Consider the following 26,443-nt stretch of genomic DNA (forward strand, 5'->3'; position numbering starts at 1 on the left):
AAGAAAAGTACATTTCCCAACCCATTATTTCATGTGTTACCTGCTACTGACTTCTGGGTTTGTGCCAAACTGATAGAGCAAAAAATTTTACTAAAGATATGGAATGGCTGTAGAAAGAAGTCACAGGAGAGACAGGAAACTGGTTAAGCCTTTCCCAGCACATCCCAAGGAAGCTTGCACGATCTTTTTGCAGTTACACATTTTGTAGCTAAATAACTGCTTATGTTGAAAAATGCTTAGCATGCTGACAGCATGCAGTGGTTAGGACAATTTGCTTGTCTACCTGTATTTCTATGAAAGACTGACCAAAGGCAGATGTAGTAACCTACTCAAGTCATTCATCCAGATGTGTAATGTATTTTGCATACTTTACTACTAGATTTGTAAATTCCTTACAACTTAGTGATGGGCTACGTAAATTCATGAGCTGCAAACTGCTTCATTATAAGTAAATAAGCTTTTCCCTTACAGGGTAAAGGTAGCAATAATATCCCAAGTGAAAGTAATTAGAATGGATTTCCTTCTGCATTTTGAATCACAATTATTTAGTTAGTCCTCTCAGTGTTCATACCCTTCTGTAAGAAAAAGCAGCATTTGCAGACAATGAAAGACATGTTTGTTCTGGAAATCTGTAAAGCAGCACATACATGACTCAGCATTGGTTTCATGTTATGTAGTCAGATTTGTGACTTGTGATTTCTAAGCTCTATTAAAGGGAGAAGAAACAACATAAAAGATGACAGTACAGCTTAGTTTGTCCTGAAGTATGGGACCTGCTTTCATGTAGGACTTGGATACAGGTTACCATCTACTTTAAGTATGCACTTGTCTAGAGAAACTAATATTATTCAGTTACCTTTTGCATGCGTATATCAACTTCTGGGATATTGAAATAGAATTCACTCATTTTGGCACTTGAGTAAGGATGTGACCTCTGCCCTAGCAGCTAAGGATATGCAGTGGTCTGCAGACGGGGCTGTGCAGTTTCACCTCAGATTTCACAGGTGCCAAACAGGATGGGGGAAACACTAGCCTTTGCTTTGTAAGTTCTGTGGAAAGGTGTAAAACTTTGCAAATAAGAAATTGTCAAACAATGCTTACTTGTTTTTAATTTGTTACTCACAATGGAAGCACTGGGACCTGAGCACGTATAGTGGCAAAAGTTAAAAATGATAATGAGGTATATAAGTTATCTCATTATCTGCTAGATTGGGTAATTTCTTGCTAGTTATTTGCTAGAAGACAAAATGGTTTCCCTAAAATCTTGGAGAAGGTATTTGTCATTTAAACAAGACATATCAGAGTTTGGGCCTGTAGGATAACTAAGGTAACATTTATCAATAACTGGAATGAGATAAGGATTATAAAGGTATGTTAACCACTGTGGTATATCCATCTGTGGTATGCCGGTGACCAAAATTTATTGTCAGGTATTTGATGATCTTGTTGAAATGAGTTTAGTTATCTTGCTAAAATTCATGGTACACTTGCACATATTGCTTTTTTTCTTCTTTATCTTTTCTGTTGATTAAAAACCTTCTTAAGCTTTTACCTAAGCGCTTCCATGAGCATTTAATTAGGTTCCCTTATACATCTTACAAACTTATTCTTGCCCAACAGCATCAGTAAAACATGTTAATAGCATGTGTCAGAAGATACAGCATTTCTTTGTGTATTAATTGTTTGATTGTATAAAATGATGAAATACGATGGCAATAAAAAGGCAGTGTGACAGAAGTGTCCTTACTGTTTTTCATAGACAGTTGTAGACTGCTTTTTCTACAGTTTTTTATTTTTGCTTACCTCACCATTATATATTCATGAGGTTTGCTGATTCATATGATATTTTTAAGCTTCTATGTTACTGACCATATCTGTAAGTTCCATAATTGCAATAGGGTAGAAAAATGCTTTGAACTTGATACTTTTTATTGATAAACTTAGTACATAACTCTTGAAATCTTGGATCCCATCTGAAATCAAAGAGTAGTTTGCTTACATTATGAATAGCTTTAACAAAAGTAACATCTACCAGAGTATAGTAGTATAATGATTGAATTTCTGAACAAGTTGATATATATGCATATAGATTTGTTTCATATTATTTTTACAATATGTATTTTTCTCTTTTTTCTGTCTTTACTCTCTGTGGATTTGCAGTATTTTTTTTTCCAGCTGGTACAAGCTGCATAGGCTTGACTATAATACATATAAAAATAACCATCCGGTGTTACTATTTAGAAAGAACATTGAATGGATGTTTCTATCGCTTGTTTAATTACAGATTCTGAAGTGCAGCTTATGTCTTCACAGATTCTAAGTTCAGGTATATGTTGATTTTTAGAAGTCCTCAGCTTGTTTAAAAGGGGTATTTTTCTCACAAAAAAAAAATCATACAGGTCATATAAAAATAGGTCTTAATTCTTTCAGCGTAGCTTTGCTTTACTTCTTAAAATCTATGCAGCACTCTTCTTAAACTGAAACCAATAATTGTAACTGCTTCTTTCTGTTATGTTGCAAATATATCATCCTTAATAGACCTGTGGTTTTCCTTGCATCCCATTTTCTGTTGCCACATCTGTTCTTATTTGCTTTGTAATGATAATTATGCTGTAATGCCTCCCTCATAATCTTTTGTATTCCTTAATTTCTTCCATTTTGGACTGTTTTTACACCAGGGTGTTCTCTGTCTCCATGGCAATGAGAGGTAGACCAGAACATTGTTCTGAGTCTTGGCATAAGAGACTACCTGTTGGGAGAAACATACCAAAATCCCGTCCATGCAAGTGGCATGATACGGCAAACCTCATGATTATCTTTGTAATGAATTTTCTCCAGACTGAAAAACAAACAAACAAAAGCAAAGGCAGCAAAAGTATAGTATCTGTTTTGTAACAGATTCCAGATTTTTCTTTTTGAAATGCTAAAAATACGAAAACTTTCAGCTTCCTGAAAGAAAGCTGATGAGTAGCACTTTTCTTTCCTCTTGCTGTCCTCAGACACGGTTGAAAAAATGTGTTCTAGAAATTGAGTAAGGGCCAAGGCCTTTGCAAATACCTTTCTTAAACACTAAGTAGACCCTTAAAAGTTAGACTGTTTCTGTCTTTGTGCCCTCCATGTGTCCTCGTGTCTCTCAGGGCTTTTGTGCTGAACACAATACAACAATTTTCATAGCTGCATTATACAAAAAAAGCGGGAAGGGAAGGCAGGGACGGTAGACAAGTTAAATGAGGTCCTGTCACTTGTGGAATCATGCAACATTTGAAGCAGGACATTTTTCTTCTTCAAATTTTTATTCACCACATTTGGTCCGAGTAGGCTGTTGAGCCAGTCTACTACCCACCCTTTTTTTAACCTGCAGGGCTTCAAATACCATAAAAATTGATACCTCCAGTGACTGGTCTGATTCTTACTGGTGATTTATCTCAAATTGTTTTGGTTTATTCTTCACTTGACAAGAGCCCAGCATCAAGAATTCTGAGACTAGTGCTTCTAAAGCATGATAGATGTCTTCAGGATGTTGTACGGAAGGAATGAGCTTTTCTTACTCCATCTTAAAGAAATGAAGCTATGACGGATCGTTTCTGAAAGGCATGCGTAATATAAAGTACAGCGGCAATGTACATCAGCCATGTTTTCAGTGCTGTGGGAAGGTACTTCCTTCCTTCTACTGAAAGATATATCACTTGCTGTGTCCCATTGTGAAGGTTGTTTGACAACGAAAGAGACTTAGAAATGGCAAATTCTGTCTTGTCTCTGAATTTTTTTTTCTGTGGTTCTCCATGTCAGTCAAACTGACCCTATCTTTGAGGAGTTCCCTTATATCTGGGGTTCGTTTTTTGTGTCGTGTCCCCCCCCGCCCCGTTTATTGCTGACTTGCTAGTAGTTTGAAAAAAGAGTGTTTCCTAAGTTGTATAGCCTTGCTATAGTAGATTTAATTGATAGAGTAAGCTGAATAAACTGCTGAAGTTGGTATGTTTCTGTGTCAGACACTGTTCTGAAGGGGTTCTTCTGATAAAGTGTCTCAGAGCAAAGATCCAGTTTGACTCCCTTGAAAGTGGCACCCCGCTTTTTCTGCTGCAAGGCAAAAGTGTTATTATCTGATGCAGTACAACAAAAAAATTCTCTTTTGACTTTGTTTCTAAGTCTGTTCTGGTGTATGCTAAAAACCACTAAACAGTATTTTCTTGATAAACTTGTTGTTTCCCTTATACATAATCTGAATAATTTTTTTTTTTCAGAAAACTGTTTTCCCTATTTCAAAAGCAGAAAACTGTTTTCAGTGTATTTCTTGTTCTAGTTTCAAATCATATCTTCAGCTTTGGATTTAGTGTATTAGCCAAGCCGTAAACGCATCTATTTCCCAATTTTAAACTATGAATTTATATCATGTAGCCTGCAAAAATCTTAACAAAAGAACAGATATCATATGGTCTTGCTCTTAAAAGTTTGAAAATGCCAAAATTAAAACTGCCTAGGTTTAGTTTGTCATGCATGCTCTATAATCATAATGGCGTGGTCTTTAATAAATTGTTGTTCATACATTGTTTATTCATAAAACCCCTGTAATGTTCACTGCATATAATAGAATGAAAGACTTTTCATTATTTCGTTCTATCCAACTTGTTCAGTTTTTCACCCTAGTCTTTGATCTTCTCGCTCAAACCATTCTGAAGACAATAATAATTTCCTCTTGGATTTTTAAAATGATCTTGAGAACACAAAATGCTTTAAAAATTACTCATGTTCAGAATAAGAAGAAAGGTAAAGAAAATGAGGTGCCATTTTTCTCTTTAGTAGCAGGAGGGATGAGATAAAGATCATGAGTGTATGCTCTTTAGAGTCATAACCTTTGATCTGAGCATTTAGCAGCCTATCTAGCATTTTTGTAACATTTGACATACTCAAAGGATGGCCTCCATTAGCTCTGAAGTACTGGAGCACTGAATTTAGCACTTGATCTAACTGGATTCTGGGTTTGATTTTAATTATATTAATTCATCACGGATTTGTGTATTAAATTTCCTATTTTTTTAAAAAAGCAGGCTGAGAACACCCTAGGAATTTGTATTTAATGGAGTACTGACACATTATTAATCTTAATGGAATTGTAGTTCTTAAAGTCATTTGAAAGCCCAGACTTGGTTAAAAACAAACTTTCCATGTCATGATACTTTTTGACATTTATAAAATGTTTTGTTTCAAAATGGAATTTAAGCTAGAAATCTGACATTTCCGTTGACAAGAAATATATATAACAGCTTATTTTTAGTTCAGTATGTTTTATAACCAAAATGAGCATTTCTTGTGGCTCTGTATGAGTAGTAGTAGCCCCATTGTTATTTGGGGCGCCACGTATGCATCATGTTCCATAGAAGGAAGTTTCAGTAATATACAGTTACCTTGAAATAATGAGGGGAACTTGCCAATCAAGTTAAGCAAGGCATTTCTTTCTGTAAAAAGAACCTGAATGTTTAACAGTCAAAATTTGTCAAACTTGGTATGTTTCTAGAAAATGTCTGTTTTGACAAATATCAATTTTCTAACAAAAAGCTAAACAAACAAAAAAAATCAGTGGAAATTCTCATCCAGCTTTATGCTGACCTCTGCAACTTAGACTATAGAGGCTACCATTCTCTGTGTGAAGACATGGGTGAAAGAGTTTGACAGTGCTTTTCTTCAGTATGTATTGAGAGACTGAGACCCAGAAATTTAGGATTGCTTTCCAGACTGTAAAGAAAATGTTTGTGGGTTTGGTTATGTTTTTTTTTTTTTTTGCAATCCTGTTTCTTCCACAACTTAATTGTTTCGTTACACTTCTTCAAACCTCTTCCTGTACCAATCCTGTCTCTACTGTTCTTGATTTCTAATCCTTCCTTTGCTTGCCTTGGCTTAATACCAGTCTTATCCAGTCACTTTGAGATGCACATCTGAATTCTTTATTTCTTTCAGCTAATTTACGCTTCCTTCTTATACCACCTCCTTCCAGTTCACTGCTCAAAAAATCAGTCACCAGTGTTGACTTCTTTCTTCTTATTTTCCTTTATGTGGAAGTTCCACCCTAGTCCTGCCTCCTGGCTGTATCTTCTCTTCTGCCCAGTTATCAGTCCCATTCTACCCATTTGTCTCCTAATGTCTATGTTCCCAAATCTTGGTTTCCAGAAACAACTTCGTGACTATTCTGTTTACTTACCTTATTCCAAAGCCCTCTGTTTGGTGTGCTCCAAGCTTCTCACCTGATCTACTTACTCCTTTTGTCCCCAGTCATAGGTTACTTCTATTTTTTTTTTCTTGCATCCCAGTATTAGAAACTATCATATATGCATATGCGAGTTCAAATATCCAAGCAGGAAACATAGGTGAGTAAATATAATGAGTAATACATTGCAAAAGGACAGTAGAAAAGAGTTGCTCCTTTTCAGATATTTGGAGTTAAGAGTACTGACATACTGTAAATAGTCATCGATTCAGATAAATTTTAGTTGGAAGGCACCCCTGCGGGACCTATAATCTAGCCTCGCACTCAAAGTTGGGGCTGTTGCAATACTGGATTGATCAGGTCAGCTGTGGATTTTCTCCAGTCAAATCTTGAAAACCCTCAAGAACAAAGATGCTATGATCTTTGTGAGCAGCTTGTTCCACTGCTGCACTACACTCCTAGTAAAGAAATTTTCCCTCTTATCCAGCCTGAACTTCCCAAACTGCAATGTGTGACCTTTGTACCTTTTTTAAGTCATTTGGCACTGCTGACAAGAGCTGGTAATTGCCCTTCAAATGGTTGCAGGCAACCATCCATTAGCCTCCTCATTCCCAGACAAAATAAATCCATCTCTCAAATTCTCCTGCTGTCTACTCTAAGTCCCAGGCCATTTTCAACAGTGGCAGTTGTTTTGTGGCCTGTACCCCACATTCCTTCCTAATTATTCCTTCCTAGGTTCAGAACTTTCCAATTCTTATTGAACCTCATTTTTCTGCTGGGCAAACCCTCAAGTTACTGAGGTCTCTCTGGATTGAGCCTTTGCTATTTGTTGTGTCATCTGCTCCCACTAGTTAAGTTGTTCATGGCATGCTCTGTGTTATCATCCAGGTTGTTACTGAAGATGTTAATACGATCCCCAGAACTGACTCTGGGGTGCTTTGGCCATTAGTGGGACACCACTTGGATGTTAAGCTGTTGACCACCGATGTACTTAATTTTCAGCCCACTTAAGTGTCCAGCCTTTACTTCCTCAGCTTCCAAATGAACGCGCTGTGGGAGACTAGATAAAAGCCTTAATAAAGTGAAGGTACGCTACACCCACCATTCTCCCCTTGTGCACAAAACTGTTACGTCATTGTAGAAGGCAGTCTGGGTGGTCAAGTACTGTAAATCCATGGTAGGTCTGTACTGAGTATTTATTCTTGTCTGTCAAGTGCATGGTAAAAGACTCAAGGAGGACATTTTCCATTGATCTTTACAGGGACTGAGGTGAGGCAGCCTACTCTGTAGTTCCCTACATCTACCTGCTTACATTTTATTTTTTGAGATGCTAGCTTTTTTCCCAGTTCCCAGAGATCTCCCTGATACGGTCCACTGTTTTTCATAGATAAAACCATAGCCTCGCAATCATATTGGCCATCTCTTTCAAGACACTTCGGTAAATTCCTTCAAGCTCCATAGATGTGATCTGATCTCTCTGTATAGTCTGTTACTGCTCTGCCACTCCTGGCTGTCCTTCTCTTCTCCAGACTGTGGCATTGCATGCAGAGGTCAGGGAATAAGTTTTGCCCTTGCTACCAAGGGCTTGTGCATTAGTGAAGAGGCACCTGAGGAAACTGAACAGCGACCCTTCTGAACAGGCATGTGAAGGTCTGACAGATGGCTGACTACCTCATGTGTCATCTGTTTTCAACTCTGTCAGACTACAGCTCCTGTAGTCTAACAAACCTGTTTAAGGCCCTCCTCACAAGTTGCATTTTGACAGCCTAATAGGAGGAGCATGGCCAAAACTTTTTGTATGTGTTTGTAGTGAAAAGATGGTTCAATATTTTTTTTTATTAATGATGAGAAATATGAGATGCACTTTTAAAGAAACAATGTTTTAAATTTTATTGGGATTTAGAAGCTTATAGTGTTTGTGCTTTGATATTAACTCCTTCCTTTTCAAAATCTTTTTCAGTATTTTCTCAGTATTTCTGAATATAAGCTTTAGTGAGCATTTGGTATTTCTTGGCAAATGATTTCAATACTGTGCTATTCAAACCTGCTCTTAGTAATGCTGCTAGTACCAAATAGACAGCCTCCACAGAAATCTTACTGAATGAGATCTGGGAAACAGAGAGGGCTGAAAAGTGGTGGCTCTTAGCCCAGGCTCATCAATGGTACTAGAAGTTTGAGACAAAGGGAGTGGGATAAACACTGAGTGTGGTGAGCTAAGTGCCAGAGGCCTTTGATTCTAATTGTGCTTTGCCAGCCCCATGAATACAGGCCTCGGGCATGCCATGGCCCAGGAGTCTGGAGCAGCAGAGGAAGCTGACATCAGCCTCCTTGGAGGCTGGCACTGAACAACAAACTAGCATCCTTTCACCTGTCACTCCAGCACCCCACTTAAGGAGGGTAGGTGCCAAACAAGTAGGAAAGGAGTTTTGCAGCAAGGCTCAATCTCACCTACAGGTGTTTAGGTCCTTCGCTGCCAGAGAAGCAATGCCGATACTACCTCTGTGGTGGCTCATTATTTTGGAGTTTGTTTTCTCATATTGATTCTTTGACTTACTTACTAAACTGATCTTTAAGATTACCTGATTCCCGGAAGTACTGGATGTGAAGCGCCACTGCCTTTATCTGTGTCTGAGGTGCTTTATGCACTGAACTACTTCTGGTGGTTTTGGCTAAACTAATTATATTTCTAATGGGAGACAATCTGGGGAAAGGGAGTCAAATCTGGCAGTAGTCACCTTTCTATGCTAGCCTGTAAAAATCTTCTAGACTTGTTTTTTTCCTATTTCTTAAGTCCAGGTAATAAATATGATTGTTTTTTCTTTAAACCTTGATTCACTAAAGAAGAGTACTTGCTTTGTGCTGCTTTGGAGTGTTAGAAAGGAATCCTCAAATAGCTTCATGGGAACCATAAGAGGTATCTCAGCTGGTGAGGAGAGGTGGATCCTGTTGAGAAGAAAGTATAGAGCCAAAAAATTTGCCGAACAGTCCCTGCCCTCCTGGAACTAGTTCTGCTCCTGGTTCTACTGCAGGTCCTTAGCTATGTGGTGTCACATAAGTTTATACGCATATTATCCTACAGATTAAGCAACGTATTGAATACATCTGGGACAATTAGTAAAAGATGTCAGGGGTACATGGGCCGTCCAGGCTTCTTGCCCTCACAGATGTTCTGAGACACATAAGATGCTGCAATAGTAAATATGATGTTGGGGAGTGTGGTAACTACCTTTATTCCCTTGTTCACTGTCCTGCAGTTAACTGGCTAAACTAATGCTCCACATTTATACAACAGAGTGCTCGTGTGGCTTGTGATAGATCAGATGTCTATGCAGGTCAGCAGAGATGAAAAGCAGCATCTGATAGGCAGGTGGGTACCCACAGGCTGCTGAAGAGCATGTCTGTATCCTGAATGAGGATTCCAGACTGGCTCAGATTTCAGGTTGAAGAATTTCCCATTACACAAGTATCATGCATTTTCATGGTGCAACTTATACCTCCTCAGTTGTGGTTTATGTTTTGGGGTAGTACTCTACTTAGATGTGGTTGGAGTATCTTAGTTACCCTGTGTATACTGCCTGTGGCCCTCATTTATTTTGGGGAAATGGCAGTGTTTAGGAGCAGTGGATTTCCCATATGATGGAAGCTTTGATGGTGTCTCATCCTTTTATTGCTGTAACACTTCTCTTTGTGACCAGCAATTTAAGGCTCTACAGGGTAATGGCAATCTTGCTGACATTGGGCTGAAGATCCTGGAGCAAGATATAAGTGGAAAAAAGATTTCTGCACACTGTTGGTGCTAACTTTTTTTCCAGCACTGGAAAGAGGTTGGGACAGAGGTATCAGGTGACAACCCTACCACGGCTCTTTCAGTGAGACTTAGACTATGAATACATGTTGTGGAAGACTATGAATACGTGTTGTGGAATCACTGGGAAGGTTTGGTGCAGATGAGTCAAACCCTCTGCTTTGGGAGAGGTGCAAAGATGCGAAGGGGAGATACTTAGTGAGCTCAAGTCTGCTGCAGAAGTGAGCTTGAGGCAAGTGGAGGGCTGCGATGTGAAGACTGTTGGCTCAATTCACTTGGCTTGTTGAAATGGAGTCTGAAAATAACATAGCTACCAAATAGCAAGGACCTAGCCTAAAAGAGGTAAAGAGCTTTCACATCAGATGGGAAGCAGATGTATGTACTTGAGATGAAGATATAAGAAATGGAATAGAAAGTCCATTAAGAACTCCTTGAAATTAAAAACAGCAAAACAGTTTCATAGCTAATGGCAGCAAGGAAAAAATCTAAATCTAATATTGTAGGTTTTAAGTTATGTTAGGGAGCATGTGCAGCCTGAAAGACTTTTGTTTCTGAAATTGTCAAAATATAATCTCATGTCCATCTACGCATTGGAGTATGTAGCTCCTCTTTGATAAAAACAAACAAACCCTTAAGTAGGAATAGGGAAGCCAGCAGTAAAATGTATTTTTTGCATTATGATAATGTATGGGCAGAATTTAGATTGGCGTTGAATAAAGTCCAGGAAATCTTGTATCTTTCCTGCTTTGGTAACTTAAAAGTACTGTTTCTTGAAAAGGCATTATATGTGAATCAGTACCTCACGTTGAACAGTTGCCTATTAGACTTCTCCCTAAATGGGTAGCTTGTAAGTCACACAATAATATGCCTGCTGTACAACCTGTGCTGTAGCAGTAAATTATACTTGGATAAAAAATAAAGATAATTGTAAGTTCAGAAAACTGCTTCAATTTCAGTGGATTCTTTGACATAACTCAGCTTTGATTTTAATATATACGCTTTTAATATATAGGCCATACTAGACATAAAATGTGAGCACGAAGCAAGGGCTGGATTTGCTTTATCCGTTTTTTCAGGTCAACCTTGGTCTGAAAATATTTGTGAGGAAACTGCCCTCCTTGCTCTAGACACCTGCTGTTCCCTGAGTCAGACTCATCATACCTACCATGTATCGTTATATTCTTTAGCAATATAGATTTCTGTTGGATAATAATTCAAGTGATGTCAGCAATATATGGCAGCATCTACAGAAGATGTTGCAGAGGAGATCAATAAAATGATGTAGCAAATCCTGTACAAAAGAAGGAAAATTAATAGGATCATATTTTTGTATCTCTGTCGAAAGCTGAAAATATCTGCCGCATAACTGCATTATCAGATATGATTTTTTCCAGTGAGCTTATTTTCTTTTTTACTGTACTTAAACATGTATTACTGAAAACTCACATAGCAACTGCTTTTTAAGAATGAGGAGTGAAGAATTTATATAGAAGAATATAGAAGTCCAAAAAGAAGCAATGAAAGTGTTTGAGGCAAAATACCTTCCCCCGCCCCCTTTTTAAAAGCTTTTCTGATTGAGCTGCTTTTGGTCGTTTTGAAGCCTTTTCTTAAGGCTGTCAGATTTTCTGACTACATACATAATATTTTTTTAAGGTAAGCCATTTCCAGGAAAAATAAAAAATTTTTATTAGTTTCCAAGTGCATATGTAATTGTAGCATGAACTTCAATTCTTGGAAACACTTCATCACTATGACCCTGACTGAGCATGATGCTTAAACATGCATAATTTTAAGGCATGGATATTAAACTCATTGAAATCCATCATATATGGCTGTTAGAAGTGCTTTATGGATGTTTCAGAGAGAGGCTTGAAAGAATTACTGAAATCTCACGTAGTTTCAAGTAGAGCAGTAAGGATGAATTTTCTATTTAAAATGCATAGATACCTTTAGCTAGAAAATATTGAAAAAGCAGTATTGTTACTGTGAAAAATTTGTAATTTTATTCTGTATTCTTTTACAACCTGGCCTTTAATATGCTCAGGACAAAGGCAAGGAAGCCCCTGAAGAAAATCAGAAGTCATAGGCTCTGTCCTGAGATATTGTCTTTTGCATTTATAGATTGTTAAAGGATACTTTGGCTAGAGATGCTGTGATGCTACTCAGCCTTCACTGTAAACTGTGTATTTGTTCATTCTGTTTTTAATTTTATATTAAAATTATGAAAAATGAGGCCTTTTAAATTATATTATCATCTTGGTGATATTCTGAGGAGGATACTGAACATTATAATAATCAAACTCGTATTGACTGAAGATGAGGAAAGGTCTGAATGTAACAGGAAGCCAGGTTCTTATACACGCGATAGGATAAATAGCTTTAGGAATATTTGTAAAATTGGAACTGCAATTTATTGAAGCAATTTCCTTACTTAATCTGAGAATCAATTAACTATTTTACTTTGTTTTTAGAGGCACATAAAGATTTTGTTCAACATATCCAATAATGGACTTTCTTTAAGTACCAGGTGATTTGAAAACTTAACTATTAAAAAATTAATAGTGTTATTGTGTTGCGTTTAGATGCGTAGTGCTGCTTCATCTGGAATGCCGTGCACAATTCTAGTCATAGCATATCAAAAAAAATAGACTTGGAAAAGATTCAGAGAAGGGTAAGAAGAAAGGTATGGAGTAGCTTTGTAGACAGAAATGAGCTAAGACTCTTACTTCTAGAAATGCCTGAGGGATGTTATATTGGGATCTGTGAAGTTGTCTGCAGTATAGAGGTGAACAAGAATTGATTTCTCATCTGGTTGGCTTGAGGCCAACTTGAGAATGTGTAATTTATACAAGCTCCACTTGTATGTGCTTCCTTAAGCATAATGCAGGATGCTTTGCCTTAGAATGGATTTTGGTCTCGCTCAGGATGACTGCTCTTTCGTTCTAATATCCTTATGTTCTAGTTACTCTAACTTTTCAGCAGTTTAATAATAAACATGTTGTCTGAATAGACTCATTGTGGGTGAACATTACTGATTTAGTAGAAATGGAAGGAGAATCTACCAATTTCATGTTTTTTCAAGAACTGAAAATTTTGCCAATGTGGCATGATTCATGGAACAGCACTGCATTAAAGCTGGCTCAAACCTGTTCAGAACACCGCTGTAGGAATGACATCTCCATAGTTACTATTGGGAGGGATATGATTGGAAAACACTGTCATAATTGTCATTACTGCTTATCTCTTGCATGATTTTTTTTTAAATCATTTGATATGCCTGTCTGTATTTATTTACTTTCAAAAAATAGTAATTAAAAAGGCAAATAACATACACTGATTCATAGATTGTTAATCTGTGCAGCATCAGAGTAAAGGAGTGCATAAGTACTGGTACAAAACTATGGTTCTGTTCTGCACTCCCAGGTTCTGCTCGTTTCTTTTCTTCTCTTTCAAAGCACGCATTCCCATAACAACATTTTTACTAATAAAACAACATCAGTGAAATACAGTTTAGGCTGCAACCACTGTTTTTTCGCTTTGAGGTAAAACTGTTGAACTATTAAAACGCAAATTGTGGGTTTTTTTTCCTGAAAAGATGTGCTTGATCATTTTTAAGTTGTGATTATGTGGTTTTGACAACTGTATGAGACTCACATTTAGGAATAGTTCAATTTTTTATAAATTGAGGTTTCTTTATGGTGGTTTTGGTGATCTTTTAGCAAGTGGGATGGAACTGCTGGGTGTGACAATGTACCCAATGCAGTTTGTGAACCTTAATTTGTGCAGGCATTAAAATGTTTTAAATGTTTTGTTCTAGAGAATAGCAAATTAAATTAAGACACAATAATAATAAATTCTAGTAATTTTTCTGCTCTGCCTGTTACCTGAGGTGTGCAGATCAATTTATTTACGTGTCTCAGCTATGGATTTGTAATTTATTATCAACTTTCTTAATATCTTGAAAGCAATTTATTTAATTCAAGTTTTTCCTCTTTGAAATTGTAGCCTGATAGAGCTGATGACATTAAGAGGATATTTTATGTTTAGGAAGATGATTTGTAGAAAATAGAGCTAATTAGACTTATTTAAAGACAGATCTTACTGATGCAGTTGAAAATTACGTAGCAGAAGATTTATTTTTCTAAAATTCATGTATCATTCTTTAAAACATAGTTATTTTATTGATGATGACTTTGGAGCTTTGGTTTTGAAAAATAATTAATGGAAAATGTAATTCAGTTTTTCAGTATCTTAGAACTGAAAGTACAAGGAAACTACTGTAGCATTTTAAAAGCAATGTTAGAAATATTACCTACGTAAGTACTATAAGAAATACTTTTTCTATTTTAAATGCTACTAAGTAACATTGTTTGAATAGTATTTTTACTTAATGAGGACAAATGGCTTCTGAATTACACTGTTTTATTCTATATGAATAATTTGTCCCATTATGATGACTGTAATCTTTTTCTCATTTGTTTTTTACTGCTTGCCTTTTCTAGGAAGTAGAGGTTGGTATACATCTTCTGTCTTTCATCATTCTGTGAGTTTTTCATGTATACATTGGTTCCTTACGTTTTACTAAATGTAGGTTGTTTCTTCCTCTCCAGGATGATTATTTTCGTACATGGAGTCCGGGTAAACCATTTGATCAAGGTAAGATGCTGCTACTAGTTATTTGTATGGAATAAAATTTAAGTATTTATAATTGTGCTCCTGTTCTAGAATACCTACAGAAATCTGTGAATTTGTGTCATTTTCTCCCTCTTCAAAGAGTTGATTTAAAGAGGGCCAGAAATTCAGCCTCATCATCATTTTATATCTATGATTTTTGCAAACTTTTATTGATTAGAGACAGAGATGGGAGCATTAGGAACCTCCGAGCAGCTTAAAGTTTCCCTCATATAAACAAGTTCACGGGATTTGGGAGGTTTGGTTTTGTTTTATTTATATATTTAAGTACTGTTGCGTTTTCAGTAGGACATTTGAAGAAAAGCAGGTGTGCAATCTGATATTTGTGTTTTGCAGTTAAAAAAAATCATTAAGATGTTGAAAGTCTCTTTATACCTGGCTGATAAAAGAAGATCTAGAAAAACAGTTTTGGAAGTCTCTGTCATGTGCTCAAATGATCTGTCTTGAGGCAAAACACAGATGGATCTTTGAGAATGCTACAGAACAAGAATTTCATCCTTAGAGTAATTTGAGCAAATGCAGCAAATTTTCACATTAAACATTCCTTCCCCAGGCATTGGAACTTAGTATTTACTGTCAATATAATCCACTTCATGTATGTTGTTTCAAAGTGTATGACTACCATTGTGAAACTGTTGAGAATCTTGATGTGTTTTTTTTAAATGCTGCAAGGAGCACTTCAGAGACTGTCTTTGCTGATAATACCAATGGCATAAATGCGATGAAGAAACAGTGTAGAGGCTTTTACACAAGAGACTGAGATAAAAATATGTTGCAAAAATAAAGCTTACTCAATTTAAAGAACTTTCTCCATAATGGATGCTGACTTTTAAGGGAGGTTTATAATTAATTATATTTTATTACAACCACATCTTTTAGAGGTGGACTTTCCATCATGTTCTATGGCTTTGTCACTTTAATTCAGGATTACTGTAGTAAGCCTGTAAAAGGAAATGCCTTAATTTCTTAAATTAATGCACCTGGCTTGTTTTGCCAGTTTGTGAGAGAGAGGAGTAGAGGGAGGGGAAAAAAGTCATGTATGTTATCACTACTCTGAATTGTGGTGATTTTCTTCTGGTTTGATGGAAATTTGTAAATGTTAATTTAGATCCATGGCAGCCTGAGTATTTTAGAACCTGACGATTTCACAGACCATGTGTCTCTCCTTATTATATACTAATACAATAAGAAAAAGCACTTGACCTTAGTCTTCTGACTCCTCAGAGAAAAAGATTCCTTTCTTTTGGTGAAGTACCTCATCTAAAAAGCAGGCTTATCACTTCGCTACAAAGTACCTTTAGTCTATTCCTTTTCTTTGGTTTTTGATAGAGGGGCATGGTCTGCAAATATGTTTTTAGTATGAGAACTGGAACAGGTTGTACTTTAATGACTTGTTGGTGGCAAAAATCTTTCATCAGAGGACATTGAATTGAATACGCTGTAAATTTTGCTCATTATTTTTTTGTTATCGTGTACTTGGTATATATTTTTTTTTTTCCATTGCCTGTTAGTTTTTCAGAAGATAAACTGAAATTCTATTTTTTCTACCAGGCTTACACTTTTACACACTCCAGCTTGTTCTATTACTTTGAGTTCTTTGGGGATCCTGATGCTAATGTTTCTAGAATACTTTCCTGAATTTACAAACAACCCAACTAAGAAAACATGTTAAGGTTATGTGTCCTACCTTGTTTGTAAAATGCATTGTGTATTGGGTAGTGAATATTTTAAAAGTATGCCTACAGAGTTCAACTTTCTATTTTCATATCCTTGTTAACCGAAAATTAACATTGAAGAGTGAATGCATTTGCTGAGTACTTTTACCTACATTTTACTGAGTAATTTATAACTGAAAAAAAAAAAGCTATTTGGGAATGCTTTTTAATAATAAAAGGTACACTGAAGTTTTATTATTAAAAAATGTTGCCCATGTTGGACAGATTTATCAATCTATCATTTAAAGAATATCAGGTATTTTTACCTGCCAGTGCACTGCTTTTTAGTTTTCCTGCAATAACTGCTACAGTCTTTGTATTGAATTTAGCAATGATATTGAATTGAGCTGTATGTCAAAAGATTTACAGTTTCTCAGGAATTAGACATTTTCTAGACTCTGACATACAGATATTCTTTATTAATCAGAGACTTGCATGCTGTTGTTTTTTTGAAAGTCTGTAAATAACATTATGGACTAGATTTGGGAGATACACTAAAAGATAGAAGAAGGTTTCCCAGTCAATATCTTGGTCTCCATGTTGTCAGAATTGGCATCCTCTTACTTTTGGGTATAATGGGAAATGATTTTTTGAAACATAGCAAAATATTCCTGAGAATAAAATATAACTTATCCCTGAGAATAAAATATAACTATGGAAGTACCATGTACTTGTTCATGCATTCAAGTCTCTCTCATCAGATGGAAAAAGTGATCATGGGTGATACTTTGTGGGAAGAGCCATTCATACTTTGAAAGTGTCGCAACCTTGCAAATGTCTGTACCGTAGGAGTGAGTGTAATGTTCTTGATTTACTGAAGAAAACAGGTCTTTTATGATTCCCTATGTTTGCCAATAAAAGACATACAGCGGTAACAATCTCAGCACATTTTTTTTCCTTGTATTATTTAATGAGATAGGAAAAAGTGAGAGTTAGTAGACTGTAAAAACTAAGTTTTAGGTGTACACTCTGATAGTCTCTGTAAGTGTCGTTCCAGGGCTCTGCCATAGGCGCTGCACCAATGCCATTCCACACCAGTTGTGTACCACTTCACTACTAAGTTTAAAACAAATAAGGTTTAACTGTTAATTAGCTTTTTCACCTCAGTAACCATACATGTAGACTTATGGGGTTTTAATCTTTTTTTTTTTTTTTCCTTTTACCAAAGTGATCTATTCAAAACAATAAATGGGAACATCATGAATGACTGACTGGAGTCATCTGTTGGGGCTTGTTGCAAGCCAAGCCAAGCAATCTGTGTTAGAGAATCTTTACGATGGTTTCCCCTTTAATGTCCTGTTATTGCCATTCTGGTTTGTGCAGCAGCTACTCTTTCAAGTGAGAGCATTCCATAAAAAAAGTTCTCCCGAAAGAAAACATGAAACTCCTAAGTGAAGACAAATTTTTAAAATGTAGAGATAAACTTGCAGTAAGAGACTAGAATTGCTCACTAAAGATGATGTTTAAACAGGAGCAGTAACAAGTTCTGATGTCTGTTGTGTTAAAGTTTGTAATAATACTGCTGAAGATAGAGGCAGATACATCCTTTGAGGACAGAAATAAACAAATATCCTTAATTTATCTCTATCAGTGTTTTATTTCCTTTCATTTTATTTGTTTTATCAATATTTGGCTTTTCAGAAACTTACCTATAAATCTGTGAAAGTATGAAATAAGCAAGGAATCTTTTTGGCATTAAAAGATCGGAAGTCCAGGTCTACTAGAGAGGATATTTTTTTCTATTTTCTATGAAAACAATGGATTTTAGGAATTACTAGTGCGTTTACCAAATCTTTTCTTTGCTCATTTGTATTATAGCAACTTTACATGATGAAATTACAAGTAGATATTTGGAAGTTTTAAAATCTATACATGAACAAAATATGAAGACCTTTAAACCACATAAACTCTAGCTGACTGCATGTAATAGAGGTGGTGGTGGAATATTTAGCTTTATGTCTGTGTTTTCAAATTGTTAGTTGTCATTTAAAAAATATGTAATCTTTGTTACACCCCTTTGTCTTTTAGGCTGTGGTAGAGGTACCTGGTACACATTTAACTCCTTGTCGAAATCAGTAGTAGTCAGACAAATGGGTTCTCATTATTTACATTTATTATTTTGTGTATCCATATTCTGCTCAAAATTAGCAATATATGGGGATCCATTTTCAAATTATTTTTAGCCAACATCCATATTAATTTGCAGGTAGTATTTTTGAGGAACTAGTGCTTGCCATATAGGCATATCTTTTAGGTCTACACATAGTTGTTATTTTCTGAAAGTTTATATGACTATTAAAGCCTTTTCTAAGACTTTCGTAGATTTACTGTATATGGATAATATATCTTTATAGTTTTTCAAAATGCATCCTTAATCTGAACTGAGATCTTAATGCTAATATTTTGTTGTAGTATTTGAAAAGTCTGTGGTTCAAGGAATCAATAGTTGTGCATATGATAATGAGTGTCTTAAAGGTGTCTTAATTCACTCTTCTATACTTTGGTGTATTTTGAAAGGCATTCTTATGTTAATATGATTAAGTATGTCAAAATTGCTCAAGTAGATAGGTCTGTGTAATTCTGTTGGTATTAAGAGTGGTTATATGGAAATCTATGTCCTACCATTCCAGGACGTTAGCCCTTACTATAAAAATGTATGGTGATATTTACTCCTGAGCTGCAAAACATAAGTTATTTTAAAAGATGGAAAAATATTATGACTTGCATTGCAATCCACCAATACCATTCCTTAAAGCAACATCTGACATTTGTACAAAGAGTGCCTGTTCCCATTGAACTCTCTTTTGCTTATATGCATATAAGATAGAAAAAATGTATTTAAATAAATGTTTTGACTGTATATGCTATACATATACATACATAAATGTTTATGTGTTTCTATAAATATCACTATGTAAATTCTTAATAAACAATCATGTGGGGCAGGTATTATTGTTGGAATGAATCTGAATGTCCTATTAATGGCATTTAGTTACTGCTAAAAGGCAAGTTTTGTCCTTTCAGTGGTTTTAGAAACAAACAATTGGGATGTTTTTTGTTTTGGACTATTCCAGGTTGAATATTTTAGTAGCTTTAATGTATGTTTTATCAATGTTCTCTCAAATTAAAGAACAAACAAACAACAAAAAAAACCCCCAAACAATACTTGATAACACGTTTTCTTCAAATACCACTTTTACATCAGATAAAAATATACAAGATACTTTTGGTACATTTTATTCTTAGACTACAGAGCTTGGAGGGTGTAGATATTGAATAAAATTGCATACACAAAGACACTGGTGTAATTTTTAAAGCGCAAAGGATGTTTTCCTTTGCTCAATAGAAATACCTTGGAGGAACAGTGGAGTATTTTCATGTAATGGAAAAAATATGAAATGACATTTCCATGGAGGATGAACACCCTTAAGGTGTAGTTGGTTTGTAGATATATTTATAACATTTCTTGTAGACCATTCCACTGAATTATTTTTGGCTTTTATAGTATCAGGTTATATTAGATGTCTGTTTAAAGCAGAAATATTGTAGATACCATTTTTACAGCAGCAATAGATTTTGAAACAATTTCAAACACGTATATTTTAGTGGAGTCTCTGCCTTTTAGCTCTTTATGTTTAATTTACCTAGTTCTGTAATAATTTGGGTAGCTAAGGATATGCAAATACATGCAAACGCATATCTATAATTTGTGAATACATTTCCGTACTGTGAACTGAAACCATTTAGAGTCATATTCAATAAAATAATTTGATTCACTCATTTGCAAGCCCTGGGAAGTCATAAGGGAGTTTAATGAAGATCCATTAGTTGGAATTCATTAGTCCATGAACTGTGAAAACAGTCATGTAGATTTAACTTTGCTACATTTGATATATGCACTCATGATCTAGTTTTTATAGCAAGAGTATTGATGTTTTAAAACTAGAAATATATAGCCATCACTTTCAAGATAAATTGCAGTACTTTGCAATTAAAATGCATCACGTTTCACTTTAAATATAGTTTAGTCTTAATAGTAAATAAGCATGAAGTATTTTTAACAGCTGTTTTTAACAGTTCTTTTCTTTTTGAAATTCATAGTGTCCTCCTACAAAGACACTATTCCTTTATCTGAGCCAACATTTTAATCTGGTGAACAGTTTCCAGCTTCAGGTATTTAGGTATGTTTAGGAATCCTGTTCACCAAGAAAATACACCAAATCCTATGTTAAACAGATTCCCACTGCTTTTTATTACTTTCAGCCAGCCCTTGCCTGAAAAGAGCTTTTGTAGATGTCTGAGGAATGCTTTAATGATGCTTATTCTTCATTATCTGATGCTGTGCTTTAGTGGTTCTTTATTATTTGTCTTTCTATGAATTTCTCTACTGTGGTAACACCATGGAAGTGCCTTGTCCTAAATGGTTCAGTCTTGGCTCCTAACTCAGGTGCACTGGGTAGTACACATCTGTTTTTCTAGTTGTGGATCTCAAATTGTTTCAGTATTTATTTCTGTAGAATCATTGAATGGATTCTAAATTCTTACAGCTATTTTAAGAAAGGCTATATAAAGGATTTTTAGTGAGGCTAAACCCAGCCTACAATACAAGATTTTGCTTGCCTTCAGTAGCAGCTTAACCCCTTGTTCCTGCTCCCCTGCCACCCTTGCTTTATGCTCTGATGTTAGGTCTGTAGTGTCACCGAATCTTGAATTGTCATCAGATAAATTAAAGAGGTTTTTTTGTTTGTTTGTTTGCTTGTTCTTAAGCTGGCTAAATCATGGATTCAGGTAGCCATTCAGACCCACAAATAGTCATGTCAGAAAAGTAGAAATGTGGCACAGGGCTATAGTGACTGGCTAGAGGTAGAGCACTAGACCTTAAACTGACAGCAGGCTGAACAAAGAGTATGCGGAACTGTTTCTTTACATTTCACAAACCTGCTAAACTTCAGTCCTGCAAATCTCTTCATTTTTAAAGTCCTTCTACTTCTGTCTACTGTGCTGGGATGTCCCAGCTAACTGTCTTGAGTCACAGGTGCCGTTGGTCCCTGAGGACTGTGTGCCTGAAATGTTTTGGTGTGTACTAGGCGTGCTTCTTTACAGCCTCTCTTAATGGCCTAATAAACTTTCTTATGTTTGCCACAGGAATTTAATAAGAAAGCTTGTAAAATAGCTAATAGAGTTATTAAGAATATGAAATCTGAAATCACACATTACTGTTTAGTGGTGAGGGGAAAAAGAAATAGCTTAATAAATCCCTTTTAAAAAAACAACCAAACAAAGAATGTAAAGAAGAAAAAGGGCTGTACATAGTTTTTCTTGATCTGGAATAGAAGAATGACAATTCTTAAAGCATATTTTAAATGTTCAAGTTGCCTTTTTGGCCCATTTTTGTTTAATCACCGTATATTTAAAAACCTGTTTCCTTACTTGAGTTGTTTTCTTAACTAAGATGTTTCTTGTCTGTTTCTGTAATCCTGTTTATCTCTGGTTGATGTATGCATAACTCTTTACTAATTTTTAATTTACAGTGTGTAAGGAACGTACATCCTAGGGCAAATAAGTTGCAGTATGGCATTGGCATGTAAAATCCCTGTTAGTAACCTGCATTGTTCTTGCATTTTGATGGACAGGATTGTGAGAGAACGATAGGATTTCAGGATTGTGCCTGAAGTTCTTATGTAATTAACAGGAATTGTGCTATTATTTATCATCTGTGAAAGTTTAAGAAACCACTTGACCTCTCATGTCAGAGTCTGCATGGCCAGCAGTAAATAAAACCAATTTTATTATTTGGACCTTGAATATATTAGATTTGAGAATCACTGAGACTGACTAAAGGGCAGATCCAGAAGTTACATTTTTATGATCCCCCTCCTGAGAGTACTTTAAGTGCTTTAAACAAGAATAGATAAGAAAGGAAGCATGTACTTTGGGAACATTTACTCTGCTTCTATATACTGCATAATATGCAATTAAATATATTCAGGCTTTGTTTTTTATTTGGCTAGGTCTCACTTTAAATGAGACTTTCTCCCTGTCAGTCATCTTGAAGTCACAGGAGATGTGACTAACTAACATTTCATTCATAAAAATGTGTTCATGGATAGAAACAAATGGATTGCTTCATGTATTGAAACATATGCTGTGAGATGGATAGGTACACCCTTACAAATTTCAAAACAGGACTTAGCCAAAACTGCAAAAAACATCTGTGGGTCAGATAAAAGATGAATATTGGTACTATAAAAAATATTTGTGGTATTAATAAACCCAGGTTGTTAGTAAAATGGTCACTGGTATTCATTAGACACTTCCCTGTGTTTATATGCTAATACAAAAAATAAGTCTAAGCTGTCAACTTGTTATGTTGAGTCAAGGGGCCTTTGGAGAGAAAGGCCAGGTTTGGCTGTGGAATGCTCTGTGTGAAGTATTGCATGCTCTGCTGCTCTGAAGTCACCTTACCTCCAGTGTTACTTCTGAGCTCCTCTCCGCTCCATTCTGCACACGTACAGGGAATACACAACTTCTTCCTTTTCTGTGCTATGCTAGGTGTTGATAGCTGTGAGTCAGGACACAGCTGCATGCTCAAAACTGACTGAAATTGTAGATTTCTTTATTACAAGCTAGTAACTGCAGAACACCTGTAGTTCTGTCTGTATTTCCAAACTACAGGGTTCTCTCAATCTGGAGACCAGAAGTGTTTCATGCAAACATGAATCTAGTGATCTAAGAGAAACCCTGGAAGGAACATTGCAAAGTGAATTTTCAATGGAGTAGGTCCAATTTCTTTACATTTATAATTCTACAGAAGAGGAATTCTTACGTTTTGTTTTTTCTTTGTTTTATAATGGCCACTTAAATCTACTTGGAACTTTTACAGGTTTGGTATATTTGTGGTTGTTAGCTTGTAACAGTGAAATATCTTTAAATATTAGAAAACTGAAACATTTGAGGCTTGCCTTTAATTTCAGTATTTTAAGCTCAAAGAAGTTTTCATAGATAGTTTGTCTGAGCCAGGATGTATACAAAAGCTTAACTGACTCAAAAAGTAATGTGCTCTGTATATTGTGATGCAAGATGTGATTTCAACTTTTGTGACTACTTTACAGAACGTATTTTATGTGGAGATCTTAGTTCAGTTTTATGACAAGTACATTTCCTGATTATTTTTGTTATGCTAGGTTTCTTCAAGATACATGTGTATGTATATTGCTGATGTATTAGATACTTTATATGAAGAGTCTACTGGATTCTGTTTAAGTTGGTTTAAAAGATTTAAAAGCTGAAGTGGATTACAGTAAAAAAAACCTCTGATTAAAATGTCCTCTTTATTTTAACATAAAAATACATAATCAAATATAGAACTTGACCAGTTCCCCAAGAAGGTGGGAATAATTAAAATACATCTTACAGCATGTTGTTTTCCAAGACTAATTATCTTGGCATGTGAGAAGCTTCAACAAGATGCCTTTCTGCTCTTATAGGTATGCAGATGCTTCTTTCCCGTGATTGTCTGAGTTGGAGAACCCAGAAGTCAGTTCTGATGCAGCCAGCATGTTTCTAAATTATGATTTAGTCTATTTAGGAAAACATAATATAATACTTAACTGTTTGCTAGTGACATATTACTATTGTGAACTTTCAGGTAGTCTTAAGGTGTTATTTCTTTCTGACAAATCAAGGAAGTGGACATTGTGATTTAAAAAAAAAAAAGTGCTTCACTAAAGCTGCTGAAATCTTAAAGGATGCAGCCAAGTATGCACGTGCATTTCTACTAGTCTTGGCTGTTGTGGATATTTTTGCAGAATATTTGAGTATTTCTTCTTATATATAGAAGAAACTGGATATAATTGTCTTAATTTTGTTGTCAGTTACACCATTCTGAGTCCAAAGTAACTGTGGTGTTTGGCAATTTAAATAAATAGGATCTTTTTTGAATTTGCACAGATAGAAGTAAGGGTAGCATTTGACTTTTACTTCATGGACTTTCTCATTTACATCAACTTTTGAGCTATGGGTAAGCTATTATCTTGTAAACTTTCAAGGAATACCCAAAAGAGAGAACACAAAATTATGGGAATGTTTTTGAAGCAGAGCTCACAGATATTTGTGAGGGGAAGAATTTCTTATAATTTAGAAATTACAAAACCATTACTGCTAACCATTGAAAAAAGAAAAATGCAGTCGCTTCAGGCTGTGGGCCTGGGCAAAGATTGTCAAAGGTAACTAGGGATTTTGGGGTGCCTTACCTTTTGAGGGCCAAAAGAGTGTGTGTGGTTTTTGTTTTGTGTTTGTTTTATTTTTGGTGGAGGTCTTTTTTGTTTTGTTTTTTAAATGGTACTACTAATCATAGGAGTAGACTACTCAAATGTCTTTTGAAAGTCTGAAGGTAAGCACCCAATGTTTGAGAAATTTGGAGTCAGTAATTGGTCTTAAAATCTTGATAGGAAAGTTTTAGATTTCATATTTCTGCCACTCACCCAGCCGTGCTTGCACCCTTGCCTGAAACCTGAGAAAATAAGTAGGATTAAGTAAAACCTTCATTCAGGTAAAAACTCTATTAGGAAAACTACAGCCTATGGTAGTGTAATATCTGTTAATTTCTAAAGACTTCAAGTGAGAGTTTAACAGTAAAGACACCAAAACATTTAATAAGCTTCAGTACAGGAAGAAGAGTTGCAACATCTCTGTTTCATAGATGAAAAATCTAATGCACATTGGTTACCGCAGTGCTGAAAGATGGGGGAGTGCATCAGTGGATGTTGCTAAGCACACAGTTTGAGATAGAAATGTGGAACTTGGGCAAAAGTTGTCCCAAGAGATTGCATTTTTGATGATTTTAGAGATTTAGAGAATAGAAAGACATTTAGAAGAAAATTAGGAGGTCCTTAAATGATATATTGGTTATTTGGCAATCAGCAGTAGAATACTCTTTTAAGTATGATTATTTAAACAGTTATGTTTAAAAAAAAGAAAAACAAACAAACAAAACAAGTGGGGGACAGGTGCTTCCTAGCTGTTTTACATACATTTAGTCATGCAGGTACATGCACCCACACAAATACATTTTTATGATACATATTATCTGTCCTAGCTGTTCATCCTGGAATCTGCCTATTTGAAAAACTTGCTCACCCCTCATATCCTATTGTTGAGGTTGCTGCTGAGAGTAAAGATTCTCAGTTGGAGACTACAACAGAAAGGAAGCTGTTGGTGGAACATGTCCCGTGCAGTTTTCCTTCTCCGGGACACAAATACCTACTCTTCTGTGAGCTAGCATGCAGGGGTGGATTAGGACATATAAATAAGGCTTACACTTCTGCACAAGTGACTAAAAAAATGTGTGGCTCAATGAAGATGATTGCGTTAAAGGGAGTGGAGAAAGAATGAGTGAAATATTTTGAAATTGTGAAAAAGAGATCAAGCTTTGGAGGGTTTGTTCCAGAGGAAGAATAGAGACTGCCAGCTTTTATTTCTTTTTTTTTTTTTTTTTTTTTGAGCAATTATTTAACTCATGTTAACAGTAAAAAGAATAGCAGGTACCATATTAGGAATCACTACAAATGCATTTTTACATACATTTTTTAACCTTTAATTGCAGCAGTGAGCAAAAGGGTAATATGGGAGTACTTTATTTTGTGTCAGATGGTTCTAACTCAGTATTAGATGTTTCTTCGCTTATCAGAACTTTATCTGGCATAACTGCAACCGTTGCAGGGCAACTTGACACTCAGTGCTAATGTACCAGAACTTAGTAATATAAAACGCTAGGAACAGCAACACATCTGAACAGAAGCCTGATGAAGAGGCTTTACACAGTTGTCGCTAATTCATCGGTATGGAGACTTCTGAGCACTCATGAGAGTAGGTATTTCTTGGGTAGAAGCATGCACACAGCCACCTTAATTGTTGAAGCATTTGCTCACAAGCCAGAAACCAGACTTCTAGTCAGCCCATAATGTTCAGAGGTATGAATTTAAACTCCTACTTACTTGCTTGGCCACCTACAGAAAAACCTTCTCTCTATCC

At 35.7% G+C, this 26,443-nt stretch overlaps 1 protein-coding gene across 1 annotated transcript in view; it reads left to right on the plus strand.

The window, feature by feature from the left end:
* Positions 1–26,443, plus strand: part of SPOCK3 (SPARC (osteonectin), cwcv and kazal like domains proteoglycan 3) — a 220,730-nt gene that overhangs the window by 67,917 nt on the left and 126,370 nt on the right. The window contains exon 3 of the mRNA XM_087736142.1: positions 14,615–14,660. Coding sequence (XP_087592268.1) covers positions 14,615–14,660 — 46 coding nt within the window. The remainder of the gene's footprint in view (positions 1–14,614; positions 14,661–26,443) is intronic.

Source organism: Nipponia nippon, unplaced genomic scaffold (assembly GCF_047370975.1).
Source record: "Nipponia nippon isolate SJK-2023a ecotype South Korea unplaced genomic scaffold, ASM4737097v1 scaffold_6, whole genome shotgun sequence".
In the NCBI taxonomy this organism is placed as follows: Eukaryota; Metazoa; Chordata; class Aves; order Pelecaniformes; family Threskiornithidae; genus Nipponia; species Nipponia nippon.